General features: G+C 38.3%; 1 protein-coding gene across 5 annotated transcripts in view; it reads right to left on the bottom strand.

Annotated features, from left to right (window-relative positions):
- Window positions 1–13,018, bottom strand: part of PTPRR (protein tyrosine phosphatase receptor type R) — a 148,384-nt gene that overhangs the window by 8,822 nt on the left and 126,544 nt on the right. For 4 of the 5 annotated variants that reach the window (XM_037390050.1, XM_037390052.1, XM_037390053.1 and 1 more), the window contains 3 exons: window positions 11,168–11,305; window positions 3,775–3,885; window positions 2,415–2,572 (listed from right to left, as the gene is read on the bottom strand). In XM_037390050.1, the coding sequence (XP_037245947.1) occupies window positions 2,415–2,572; window positions 3,775–3,885; window positions 11,168–11,305 (407 nt within the window). The remainder of the gene's footprint in view (window positions 1–2,414; window positions 2,573–3,774; window positions 3,886–11,167; window positions 11,306–13,018) is intronic. The other variant, XM_037390051.1, reaches the window with a different exon arrangement.

Below are 13,018 nucleotides of genomic sequence, written 5' to 3'. Positions count from 1 at the left end.
GAAATAGTAAATATATGAGGATAGTCTAAGCTAGCCATGAGGGGATGATAAGATGTAAAACTGGCAGTGTAAGAAAGGATCGAGTGAAATGAGATCCTGAGTTGACAGCCTGTCTCTTTGGACATCGATATCTATGGGGAAAATGTACCCAAAAGGTGAAGGCCATAGTTTATAAAGAGGGATTTCGAGAAAGCAATCTAATGCATACTCCCATTCTCTTCCTCAAGTATTTTGAAATCCTTGAAAGCAGGGCTAACACGTTTAACACGTTTAAACAATCCAGATGCAATTAAGTTAGCTATAATGAAGGGTTCTTTTTTTCTCTTTTTTTTTTTTTTTTTTTTTTTTGGGTGGATTAAGTGTTCTTGGACAAGTTCTTAATATATATTAAACAAACACTAGGGGTTTCTAATGTATTTTCTTCCTCAGCTCGGGCGTGCCAGTCCTATCTTACTACATAGTTTTATTTCAGACAGTGCAAGATAAAAATGACATTGTTCTTCACTTGCCTACACATTTCTTTCCTGGTATATCCAAAAAATACAGAGAGCTACTTAATTTGAAGTATATTCAAGCACCAAAACATGGTATCACAGAATGGCTGGGGTTGTAGGTGACCTCTGGAGATCATCTAGGCCAGTCCCCTGCTAAAGCAGTTTCACCTACAGCAGGTTGCACAGGATAATGTCCAGGCAGGTTTTGAATGTATAAAGGTTAGGAAGAAATTAAAACTTTTTTTTTTTTTTTCCCCTTTGGAAATCTGTGTTCTTGGGGTGTGTGTGATCAGATCTGCTGATTTCAAGGACCAAAACAAATGTTTATTCTTTTTCCTATTCTTTTGCAGAATACGAACTACTTTGCTAAAAACAAGTCAAATCCTTCTTATACCCTGAATGGGCTCATCACTGAGTGTGTGAGACAGCACTCTAGGCTGATAGGTTACCAGAAGTCACATAGAAAACCCTTTGTTTTTTGCACTAGTGCCATAATTCCCAATATTCTGAAGCATTTCTGCTTCAGATTGAAGATCATTTTTTGAGTATGCACTGTAATTGTCCCCTGGAAGTAACTGAGAATTGTGCAGTTCTATCTGAGGTCTAAGTTTAAAAGTACACGCACAGGCTCTATAAGACCTGGATGACCTCAACTGCAACTTCAGATCAAAAGGGAAGATATCTGACTAAAAATGGAGCATGAGTGAGTTTACCCATTTTGTAGACCATAGTGAAGTAAGTGTATAGATAGCTGAGTTGTCACTGAAGAACTATTAATTTTAATCACAACTGAGGTGATATCTAGGTCTTTAATCATGAATAAATTCCTGCTCATGATTACAGACCTTACTGTCATATCACTCATCTCAGAAAGACACCTTGTTCTTCTGAAGACCTTCATTACTGAAGATCTTTACTAGAAGAACTTTCAATAGCCATCTACAGATTTGTGGATTGTTTAGGGAAACTACAATTCCTGATAAAAATAGGTGCATAGAATTTGGGGAAGTTCCTTATACACCACATTCTGGTTTTGAAAAATGCTAAGTGGTCCAAATCTGGCTTTCATTTCCCTAAATCTCCTAAGTATGGAGTTGAAAATGAGTGGATCAAAGTGAAAAGTTTTGTTTTGATGTACTTCTAGGGGGAAAAAAGAAAAGGTACTATCCCAACTGTAAGAGCTATATTGTCACAGATACTAGACAAAACAAGTAAGGAAATGCTGATTTAATATTTTTTTTCCTGTTTTGCTTCATCTCCTTCTTTCCACCAATATAACAAATCCAATACTACTTCCTACTACTTAAATTGTTACATGGGGCCATGAATAAACATAAAGCAATAAAATGGAATTCAATTAGAACTACTAGAGGACATTCTCTGGTTCATTACAATTTGTGTGAATAACACTCTGCTCTTGAGTACTGAATAACACTTTGCTCTTGAGTATCAAACCAACTGCCTTCATGAAAGTGTTCACAAATTTTGTACTAATCTGTTTGGGTCTCCAAATCTGGACCTGTTGCCTGCTGTTAAAATTTGACTTGCTTTACAACATTTTAGCCAACCAGTGACAGGGCATTACATCTTACTTAGGTATGTAATTTTGCAACAAGACTAAAAAGAAAGAAAATAATGAATAAGAAACAGAAGCAAAATAATTTTTCCAGCTGGTCTTTCAAAGAAAGAGTTCATTAGCAGAAACGGAGAACAGTTCAGAAATGATTTGCTAGCAACAAAGGAATTCTCTCCAAAATGCAAATCCTCAAATAAGAACTGAAAAAGCCAGTTAGCATGAAGTGGATCTAGGATATTTTACTCTTCCCCAAAATGTGCTCTTTGTTTAGAAGGAGGACTGTTTGATGTGATTTGGTGTAGCCTTGCCTTGGGCGGTCATTTAAGAGAAGGATTGCCAATTACCTGCAGTGCACAATGACAGGTCCTCTGCCTGGTGATTCCACCCTGTCCTCTTCTACATCCAGCATGAGCTGCAGCAGAGGCTGAGCACTGTCAGGGGTTTTGTGGTCTGGCCAGGATGTGTACCAGTAGTGCTTCACACTCCGGGACTGACCCCCTTGCTGAAAATAACATGAAGTTTTTATATGCACACTTGTGGTGAACAATTCTTTTTATTTCTCTCAATGTTATGGTAAAAAGACAGTAAAAACATCAAGAGAGATTTAACAGTTGTGGTTTTTTTTTTTTTATTACACTCTGAGGTTGCAATTGCACGGAACAGGCGTGTTTCCAGGGACCCATTTGTAAGATGGGTTTGTGCACCTAAAAACTTAGCTGTTTTTCCAGCTGTGTAAGTTCTGCTCTGTCCATCTGACTACTGACTTGCTGACTGTGCTGTCAACTGGGAATTGTTGAAGGTCTCTGTTAGATCAGCAATAAGATCTAGAGAGATTATCTTGATCTGGGCTTCTGAATCTCTAAAGTATTACATATATTTCTGCTGCCTTTTAAGGACATTGTCATAAGGGTCTGATACCAAAATTACAAGAATATTTAAGTTAAAGGTGCAAAAGAACTGCCCTAGTAGATTAATCAAACATTCCAGTTTGTCCAGTTATTCTTTCCAACAGAGGCTGCTACCACTTACTTCAACAAGCAAAAGGGCTAAATATGGCTGGAGTAATTTATGTTGGTAGGTGTGACTTCTTCCCACTTCCCACTGCCCGGGCTGAAACCCCAAAAAAATTTTCCCAATTCATTATTTATTGTAATGCCCTGTCAAGAGCAGCAGATCGATCCAATAGCATGTAAGCATAATATAGGGAGTAACTCAGAAGAGGAGCATCTGTCTTACTTTGCACAGTTAATGCTTCATCAGAACCATGAAAGCATGAAGCTTTCCTTATATACTTCTTATATTTTTAGCTTCTCAAATGGGCGACAGATGCACTCAGCAAACAACATTAGCAGCATATCTTTTTCAGAATGATGCTACGCTAGTTCTTTCATTAACTAAAATCTTTCATTAACTAATTGGCAATGCTAAAGAGGCAATGCTAAAGAGGCCTCAAAGCAAATGTAATTCAAGAGAGTGAAACTTGCACTCTTTTTGAAGCCTTTTTTATTGCCAGAGTGATACAAAGCAGCAATAAGATAAGTGTTCCAGCACTTTGGTCTCAATCATACCTTGCAGCTGTGAGCTTCATAGCTCAGTTACTCCTCTTGTAAAAAATTATGCCCTTTAAAGAAAACTCCTTTAACTTCATTTAACATTAAAAAAAGAAAACATTAGGAACAATGCTTCTCAGATGCACATTATTACCTTTATTGTAAGCTGACGGACAGTATAGTTCTTGCATTCTTGCACACCGTTAACAAGGACTTCAACCTTCCCATAGATTCCTCTTTTTTCTGGCCAATAAAGCACACATTTCTGGAAAGCAAGCATCAGTGTTGTCAACAAACTGGATCCTGGAGCCATATTAATCTCTAATGTTTACAGAGAATGTATTTGTCTGGAAAGTTCAGATGAATTCAACTGGGGTGTTATTCCTGCCGGAAGCATTCCTAAATAAGATATTAAAGGGTTCTTGATGAATGACTTAGGCCTGAATTTCAGAATCTTGAGTTTTTTAAATAGGGATCTCTGTCACTGAACATTTTGAACAGATGTTTTTATTCTTCAAAGCTCAATGAACTTCAGTTAAAGGAATTATTTTCCACATTCAAAATCAAAGATCTTTGTTTTCTAGAACACTCTTTAATTCATCGAATTAAATTAATAAAGTTTACTCTTTCCAAATGGGATTTTCTTCTGAGCAAGAGATTAGGAATTTGTCCTCTTCTTACATGACTTTTTATCTTCTTTAACTCTCCTGAGCCCTGATACAACAAAGCATGTAAATGTGCCCTTAGATCTTACCAAATTCGGCGGAACTTAACATGCATGTTAAAGTATTTTGCAGAATCTGAGTTGTCTACTATATAACTTACTAGAAATGAATGTTAATAAAATGCATCACTCTTGCTAAGAGCTACACAAAACTATATACTGAATTCTTAATGAATCAGTAGTATTTTACTATTTCAGCAATGTATCTGACAAGCATCTACTATAAAGTAGATGAAGAAATAATATTTACAAGATGAATACTTTTATTTTTCCCCTGCAATAATTTGCTTATCTTCAAGTCAACTGCACTTTTATATTCATTTCCATTAAAGTATCTCTATAGTCCACCTGAAAGCAAACATCCCTGTTATATAAATACTTCTCTAAAAATAGATACTTATTACCTTAAGAATGTAAGGTGTTTGAAAGCAACATTTTCTGAAATAATGCTGGCCAATCTGACTTGTTCATTAAATAAAAAAAACACCCCCATCCCCCAACAATTAAAGAAAACCTTCTTTTTATATCTAATGCACAGGTAAAAACAACACTGAGAACAGACGTTCCTATAATAATAGGAACCTCAGGAAGAACTTGTTTGTATTTCCTCACAAACTTTTGCTGAAGAAACTGATATACATTTAGACAGTAGCCTACATTATGCACCAATACAAAACAAGTCCTTTAACATAATTGCCATAAAGCATAACTCCCAGTAAATCCTGCTACGAATGATCCAGAAAAAATTATCAGTGAGATGCAAGGCTTTACCACCAGGTGTGATCTTTAAGCTTCTATCCTACTTGATAACCCAATAGCTGATTGAACTGAATCATCTCTGTTGTAGAAATACTTTTCTAAAAATAGATGCTCATTACCTTAATAGTGTAAGGTGTGTGAAAGCCACATTTTCTGAAATAATGCTGGCCATTCTGACTGGTTTCATTCAAATCCTGTCTTTTGCAGAATTACTCGAACATCCTAAATTTGCTGTCTCCCCGAAGACATCAAGAATGGCAATAAAATACTCAGAAATTTGTATGAAAAAAAGTATTCACAAGTTGTACAGTCCCCCCATGTGACACATACAGCTACTATCATCTGCCAGATTTGCAATTCATGCCCCTCCCTGGGACTGTAGTTCTCAGTGCTAATATGGGAAAAAGAAAAGTTTAAATACACAATTGTACCCTGACAATCAACAATAGTTGAGTCAACCCCTGAGACTTCTTGATAAATGTGAGCATGCGACCTCACTACAAAGCCTGCAGGCACTCCAGAAGAGTGTTTTTCTTGACTCTTTCCCAGAACTGGAATTGGCAACTTGCGCTGGATGGACAATGAAATGGGGCTGTTCATTAAAATAACTTTCATTTAACAGTCTGTCTACATTTAGTGAGATACAATGGATTATTTTTAACACAGTCTCTGTGCATCTTTTAAAAATACCATTTGTTACTGCTTTAAAAAATAGCCTTGAAGATAGAGCTGAGATCAGCTGGTTCATGCACTTCTAAGAAGACAGATATGTGGAGGAATTAATATGCTTTTGAAAGTTAATTGTAAAAGAGGGATAAAGATGGGAGGGATAAAGATATCAGGCATACAGAAAATAGTATAGAAAATCCCATGAACATCAGCTAAAAAAGTAAATTGCCTCAAGCTATTACTTGAACCTGAAAGAAAATTCCACTATTTTCAAGTAGGTATAATTTGAACCTCTTCAAAAGACAAACACAGTGGTTGAGAAGGCTGCTTTCCAGCTTTGTATCTCTAATCAGTAAAAGCTTATTGCATATAGCATATATCAGAAAAAAGGAAGAATTCACTTGTTCTTATCATCACATAGTCCTCCACCTCTAATCTGTGCTGGTCTTGATTCTGTTCCTTGCTGTTCTTTCAGCCCACAAAATTTCCTTTCACCATATTCATCTATTACAGCATTTTCTAAATAGGTCACATAAACCAAACCCCCCCCCAAAAAAAAAAATACTTGCACGGCTTCCAAAAGTCTGGCAGTCTTCTTACGTTCATGTGGAAATTCTCATCTTCCTGCCATCTTTCAAATTCCCCCTTGGATTTATTTCCATTGGTTAGCTTTTTGCTAATAAATGGTAATTTATTTCTGATCTGGTGCCTGAACTTTTTTCTTTTTTTTTTCTTTTTTTTTTAAAAAAAACCAACCAACATTCCCAGACCTGAACAGGAAGTTTATACAAGAAACAGTATCTTGCTTGACTTTTAATTGATTTCAGCCTTTGTCTTTCCCTCTGACAGGGCTGCAGGCTTAGACTCCCTCCATCCCCTGTCCTGTCTTATTGCACACCTCTTCCCATGCCCACTGGGTACCAGGGTTCAAAGGATCTCTCCATCTCTCCTGAGGGGGATCTCTGTAAGTGAGTACGATCTGGCCCTGCCTCAGACTGGGGCTGGCACCTGCTATTTGCTGTGGTTGGCCTGTGCTCCTGCTCCTCTGCTGTTTGCTGTGTGTTGGCTTTAACTTGCCAGAAGTGCTCCTGTTGCAGCCTGGTCCCCCGGTTGTGCTAACGGAGGAAGGCTCTCCCAGCTGAAGTGTTATTTACCTGCTTTACTTTCCCTGGATTTGGACCCTTGGATTGGTTTAACAGCCCTCAAGTGTTAGTGGAGTTGCTTTACTTCAGCTCCACTTGTTCATTTTTCCATATAGCTATGTCAACAAATTTACACATTAAATGTCCCAATAACCAGGCCAACACACAACAGTAATGAATAATTACAACAAGGCTTCAGTTCAAGAATACCATTTTACTCCTGGCCTCTATTTACAGTTACTACTAGCTCAAGCATGAGAGGTATACTTTAAAAGGATTTCCCTTCATATGCTAAAATTCTCAGTTAGGACCAAATCTCAAGTTTTCCCAAAATCTAAGACATATCTATGATGCCAATACTCAACTGATAAGTAATTTTCAAAGATGCTTATGTGAATTCTGTAAAAGGCAGGATTTTCAAATTCCAAAATGTATTTTGCTATGCGTAGATAAGTATGCCTATAGACCAAGTGAAGGAAAAAATGTTACATGAAAAAAACAGTGAGTTAACAAGACTGTCCTAGATAATTGCTGACAGCAAGATTTATATTATCTGAGTTAAATAAACATGTACTGTTTAGTGCATATGTCAGTACTAGTCCTTTCTTTTTGCAGAATGCTGCACAGTATTCTTTATGCTTCTCATAATTTTTCCTAGTTAACAGGTAATGTTTTTAGAAAGTTTTGAAGGCAAACTAAATGTGTATTATCTGTGGAGTACATAGGATAACTACGAAAAACAGCTGATACAACAGGTCTATAAACTTCTCTATAAAATTATAAAAAAGTCTATAAAATCCTTACACTCTGCATACTTGTCTAAATTCCACTGCTTAGTTGTCTTGACTAAACTCAGTAATATATAAAATTTATATGTGCCTTGTGGATAAAGGTTTGTAAGATCATGTCCTAAAATGCTACTACAGAATTAGAGATAGTGATCTTCAGTGGGCGATTATGTTATTCTCTTAGAGTGGCATGGATCACCCTCGCGAGGTGACTACTGCTGTTTGTTGACCAGGGAGGTACCTAAATCACTAGATGAGATGTGGTTTTTTCCTTATTATAGCCTAGAATTCTAAGTTTCTCATTATCAATTCAGGCAGAAGGTCCTTTGCTGTGGACTTTCCTTGCACAGGTAGATTTCCAATGTGTTCAGACATTGGGTAGTATTGAGGACAGGTTTTACAGATTCTGCTTAAAATACTCACAGCATCCATAGTTCCTTCAGTATTATTCTTGCTTAGAAATCAATCTCCTTTTTTTAATCAGACTTCAAAATGAAAAAGAAAGAAAATCCAGTAATTCAATGCTCCATGTTTTTTCAATACAGCTGAAATTAATATTTTGCTCAGCACTCTACTTTCATATTATATCTTCATCCATCTTACAAAAACTGTTACCACAGCAAGTCTTAACCATTTTTTCATCTCATGGAAGGAAGTAACTCTCTAAAAACCTTTTTTTATCATCATCATTTCACACAATTCCCATGGTTATTGCAAATTCATCACATCAGTATATTGAACTAGAACACTGATGTCCCTAATATTTTTACCTAGGCTAAATAAATGAATTTGTTGTTGAGATTAAAGTTTGGGGTTTTTTGAGCGCTCCCTCATTATACATTACTTTATACATTACAGTACATTATAGCTCAAATGGAGGTTTGACTGATATTATACCAAGTGAGGAATGGGGCCTATACGTGAGAGTCAGGTGTGAGGGTTTATTTGTGCAGGGGTGGATGTGGACAAGTGGATGAATACACTGTCAAACATGAAGGTATTCATATGCGTGCATATTGCAGATGCACCTCCCTGAAAATGATGGAAATAAACCAGGCCACAGAGAAGAAAAAATGTCAAGTGTTATTATGCTAAATAACATCTGCTCTTGCCTTCTCTATAGAGAGCAAACACTTTAACAGTCAAGTTAATATGCTGAGCATAGCCACTAGCTAAGCTGTTTTCTTTTCAATAGCAACCAAGGTTTCAGGGGGAACCTGCTAACAGTGGGAGAGCTCCTAAGGTTTCTAGACAGGGCAGGATAGCTTGTGCAAACACAGCCTCTCTATATAGCCTGGGAACGATTTGAGATTCCCCACCCTTTCTATTTGGAGGAAATCACCACTGCCAGGCCACAACAATGCAGACAAACACCAATGCCTACAGCCTGCCTGACTCAGGTAAACACAGGGTTTCCTGACGCGATGGAAACCACTGGGCACTTCTTTCAAGTCATTCTTCTTACACAGTGTCAGATATGAGTGTTTAAATAGTCAGCACTTCCTCAGTGAAATACTTGTTCTTCTGGCCAGTTAGGCTGGGGTAAGTTCTCTATGTTTTCAGGAATAATCTTTTTTAATGTAGGCTTCTGGACGCTTCACTTGAACAGTCTAGTGCAAAATGGCACCTGGTTTGGAAATATATCTTGGGATATTTTACAGGACCAACCTGCTTCTTGCATACAGCTTTCTTAAAAACTGTTAGATTTTAAGTTCATGTTAGAAGCCCAAACTCAGAGTGACAAAGAGCCAAGCAGTGGTCAAGGGCAGAAGAAGAAAGAGTATGTCTACGAGTCCATATTTAAATGAAGCAGTGAGGTTGAGCCCTGGGAACACACTCAGGATCTTGGTCCCTTGATCACCCAGCATGGGAACTTTGCCTGAGTAAACTGTGTTTCTCTGTAATCACGTGCACCTGAGTTTGGAGATCAGGGGTGTAAGTGGAACAGAGGCAATATGGCCCTGGTGCTTACGTGGCAAGGTGCTAAGGCTTGGTTGAGGCACCTATGTGGAGCTGGGAATTGTTTACTGAGTCTAGCAGTTTGGACTCAAGAAAAAAGTAAACCTCCTTTATGTCTGTCTCTCTCTTGTCCACAAGCCCTATAAACCACTTTAACATTCAGCCTTCCAGAACAGAGCTTTGTGTTGGTCCTCTGCACAGGAGAGTGATTTTTGTTCCTAATGTCTGGCAATCACAAGTATGGACTCTGGCGCTATCAAGGAAAGCCTGGCAACAATTTACATGAATACTAAATAAAGCTATTAAAGATGTAGTTAGGAATCCATCCAAAAGTAACAGAATGTATAACAGGCAGTTAGAGGGTCATTAGCAATTAAAAAGCAATTGTCATCTCTACTTGGTACTAAGGTAAAGGGCCATGCATTTCCATTCTGGCTAGGTCCCTCCATGGTATTGGCAGTTGGGAGCCCAAACTGTATTTCTGGGATGGTCCAGAAGATTTCTAGTATCTGGAATGGCTTAAAAAACTGCTAACTTCAACCATGTCAGAAAACCTCTAATCATAACACTAATCATCCATTCTTTATATACCAGAAAGTAACAAGAAGTACAGAGGTGACCAACAGATAAATAAGTTAATAATTTCTTAAAAAATTATGAACCCAACAGCACAGATCTAGAAAATGGAGTTCCTTTTTGTCTTTTTTTTTAATACATCTCTTATGATGCCTGAATGCCAAGAAGGCCAGTAGCATCCTGGCTTGTATCCAAAACAGCGTGGCCAGCAGGACGAGGGCAGTGATTGTCCCCCTGTACTGGGCACTGGTGAGGCTGCACCTTGAATACTGGGTTCAGTTTTGGGCCCCTCACTGCAAGAAGGACATTACGGTGCTGGAGCGTGTCCAGAGACGGGCAACGAGGCTGGTGAGGGGTCCGGAGCACAAGTCTGATAAGGAGCAGCTGAGGGAACTGGGGTGGTTTAGCCCAGAGGAAAGGAGGCTCAGGGGCACCTTGTCACTCTTTACAACTACCCGAAAGCATGTTGTAGCCAGGTGGGGATCAGTTTCCTCTCCTAGGTTACAAGCAATAAGATGTGAAGAAATAGCCTCATATTATGCCAGGGAGGTTTAGATAGAATATAAGAAAAAAATTCTTCACCAAAATGGCTGTCAATTATTGAAACGGGCTGCCCAGGGAAGTGGTTGAGCCACCGTCCCTGGAAGTATTTATAAGATGTGTAGATGTGGCACCTGGGGACATGGTGTAGTGGTGGACTTGGCAGTGCTAGGTTAACGGTTGGACCTGATGATCTTAAAGGTCTTTTCCAAACTAAATAATTCTATGATTCCATGATTGCTCTGCAATTGCAGTTGGTATATTTGGCTGCCCCAACGTTACTTTTCACGTTGCCCATTACCAGATTGTTTAAAAGGCGGTTATCTGCTAAGTTTTTTTCTGCAGTATGCAGCCACAGAAATAATTTCTTAGTTTCACTAGTTGTCATACCTCATTTTTTTCTTTCAGCTTTGTGATCATAACAATAACAGGGCTGTCTTCTTGCCAAACCATCTGCCAGAAATCATTCACAGTATTGATCATGGGTCCCTGGGTTGCAATGAAAGCCTTCTCTTTACCTCCATACCCCTGGTTTAGAAACAGACACAAAAGCATTTACTTTAAATTCATGTGGTAAACCAAAATTGCAGGTGAATGTTCTAAAAGAGCAGAAAACTTAATCTGGAATTAAAAAAAAAAAAAAGTTATTTAAACAGAAAGCAGTTATGACTAACAGTAGAGCAGATCAGAAAGTTTTCAGTAGAACAGTTTTTCCTCAGGAAACTACTGATTCAATGGACTGAAATGATCCTGAGAATACATCAATCCCTCTCAAATTTCTATGCTTACTTGGCTTCTTCTAGTTTACTCTGTTCTCCAAGTTGTTGGGGCTTTCCATTATCCAGTTGCACTTTAATTCATGATTCATATTGCTGCAGCGTTTACAAGGTAGTTTACAGTCAACATGCCACAGAAGACAAAAAACCCCCACCAACTATAAACCTCATTTCTTCAAAAATTAGCGACACAAAAAATGATTTAAAAATGCTCAAATGCTTGTGGAGTCAAAGACACTACTATGCATTCTTGCTAAGAGAGAAACGCCTTTATTGGACCTTATAGGAGGGACAGCATATCAGTATAGGGAGCTCTGAGAATGCAAATGTATAGGAGGTCAAAGAAAGGTCAGGCAAACAGCAGGGAAGCAGAGAAAAGGGAAAAAGCAAGAAAATAGGAAAAAACCCAAAAGACCACGTTATTTTTCAGGTGAGAAGGAGAACTTGTGCATTTGTGCAGTGACAGGGTGCCCAACAATAATGCAGATCAGGAGAGCCTGGCAGTGTCTGAAGGGGATGAGTGAATCAAGAATAACTGGAGGTGGTGCAGGAGCCTTTGGCTGTAGGTCTTCCTTTTGAATGCCTTTCTCCCTCACAGCTGTTATTCATTGCATAAACCAATAGGATAGATCCTCAGCTGGTATAAACAGTTCTCCTACTCGGCAATCTGCCTGAGCATGCTTTGTCTGAGACAGGTCTGTCAGATTCCCAGCAAGCCCAATGATATTGCATACATGGATGTGAAATTGCATTGCATTGCTGGGTTGTATTTTTTCTGCAGTTTCTGACAGTTCAACTGGTGTTAGTAGCAGGAGAAATCAACATACATTGGTCTGAAGGGTGATGGTATAGGGAAATGGGAGACCTCAGAGGACTCAAAACATGGCCTGGCTGACAGAAGAATTGCTCTCAAAAAATAACTGCTTTGTCTAGTTATATGATAATGCCTTCCATACAGAACACTGAAAGCATTGCATGTAAAGTGAGGCAGGGTAAGGGGCATGGGGATGTGCATGTATGTATTCATGCACTGTTATTTAAATAAGCAACATTACCCTAGAGGTCTAGGGCCAAATTTCAGTTGCACTATTACATTTATTCCAGCTGAGGATTTGCTATGTAACTAATCAAAGCATTTAATTTTCCAGGTAGAGGACTACACTCCTAAAATATGACTGAAGTAGTTTCTTAGTAGCTTATTCAGCATATACTGTGCCATGAGTTCAAGGCTCTCTGTGGGTGGTTCGGCAAGGATTATAACATAGCTGACACAGAAATAACGCTTTCCAACAGGGTTCATGCTGGTAAAGTCTTTGTATCATGTAATCATTCAATATAGGGAGTAAAATGTGAATGAGTATGTGTGCTGCTTCACATGTGCATCTTTAACACATCTGTTTATGCTCCTTTTCACAAACTTGTTACAGTATTTAAAAAATTATTTAATTGGTGGTTTCCGGACTAT

This window comes from Falco rusticolus, chromosome 5, assembly GCF_015220075.1.
Source record: "Falco rusticolus isolate bFalRus1 chromosome 5, bFalRus1.pri, whole genome shotgun sequence".
NCBI lineage: Eukaryota > Metazoa > Chordata > Aves > Falconiformes > Falconidae > Falco > Falco rusticolus.
Note: the sequence above shows the minus strand (reverse complement) of the source record. Positions and strands in the feature narration are given on the sequence as shown.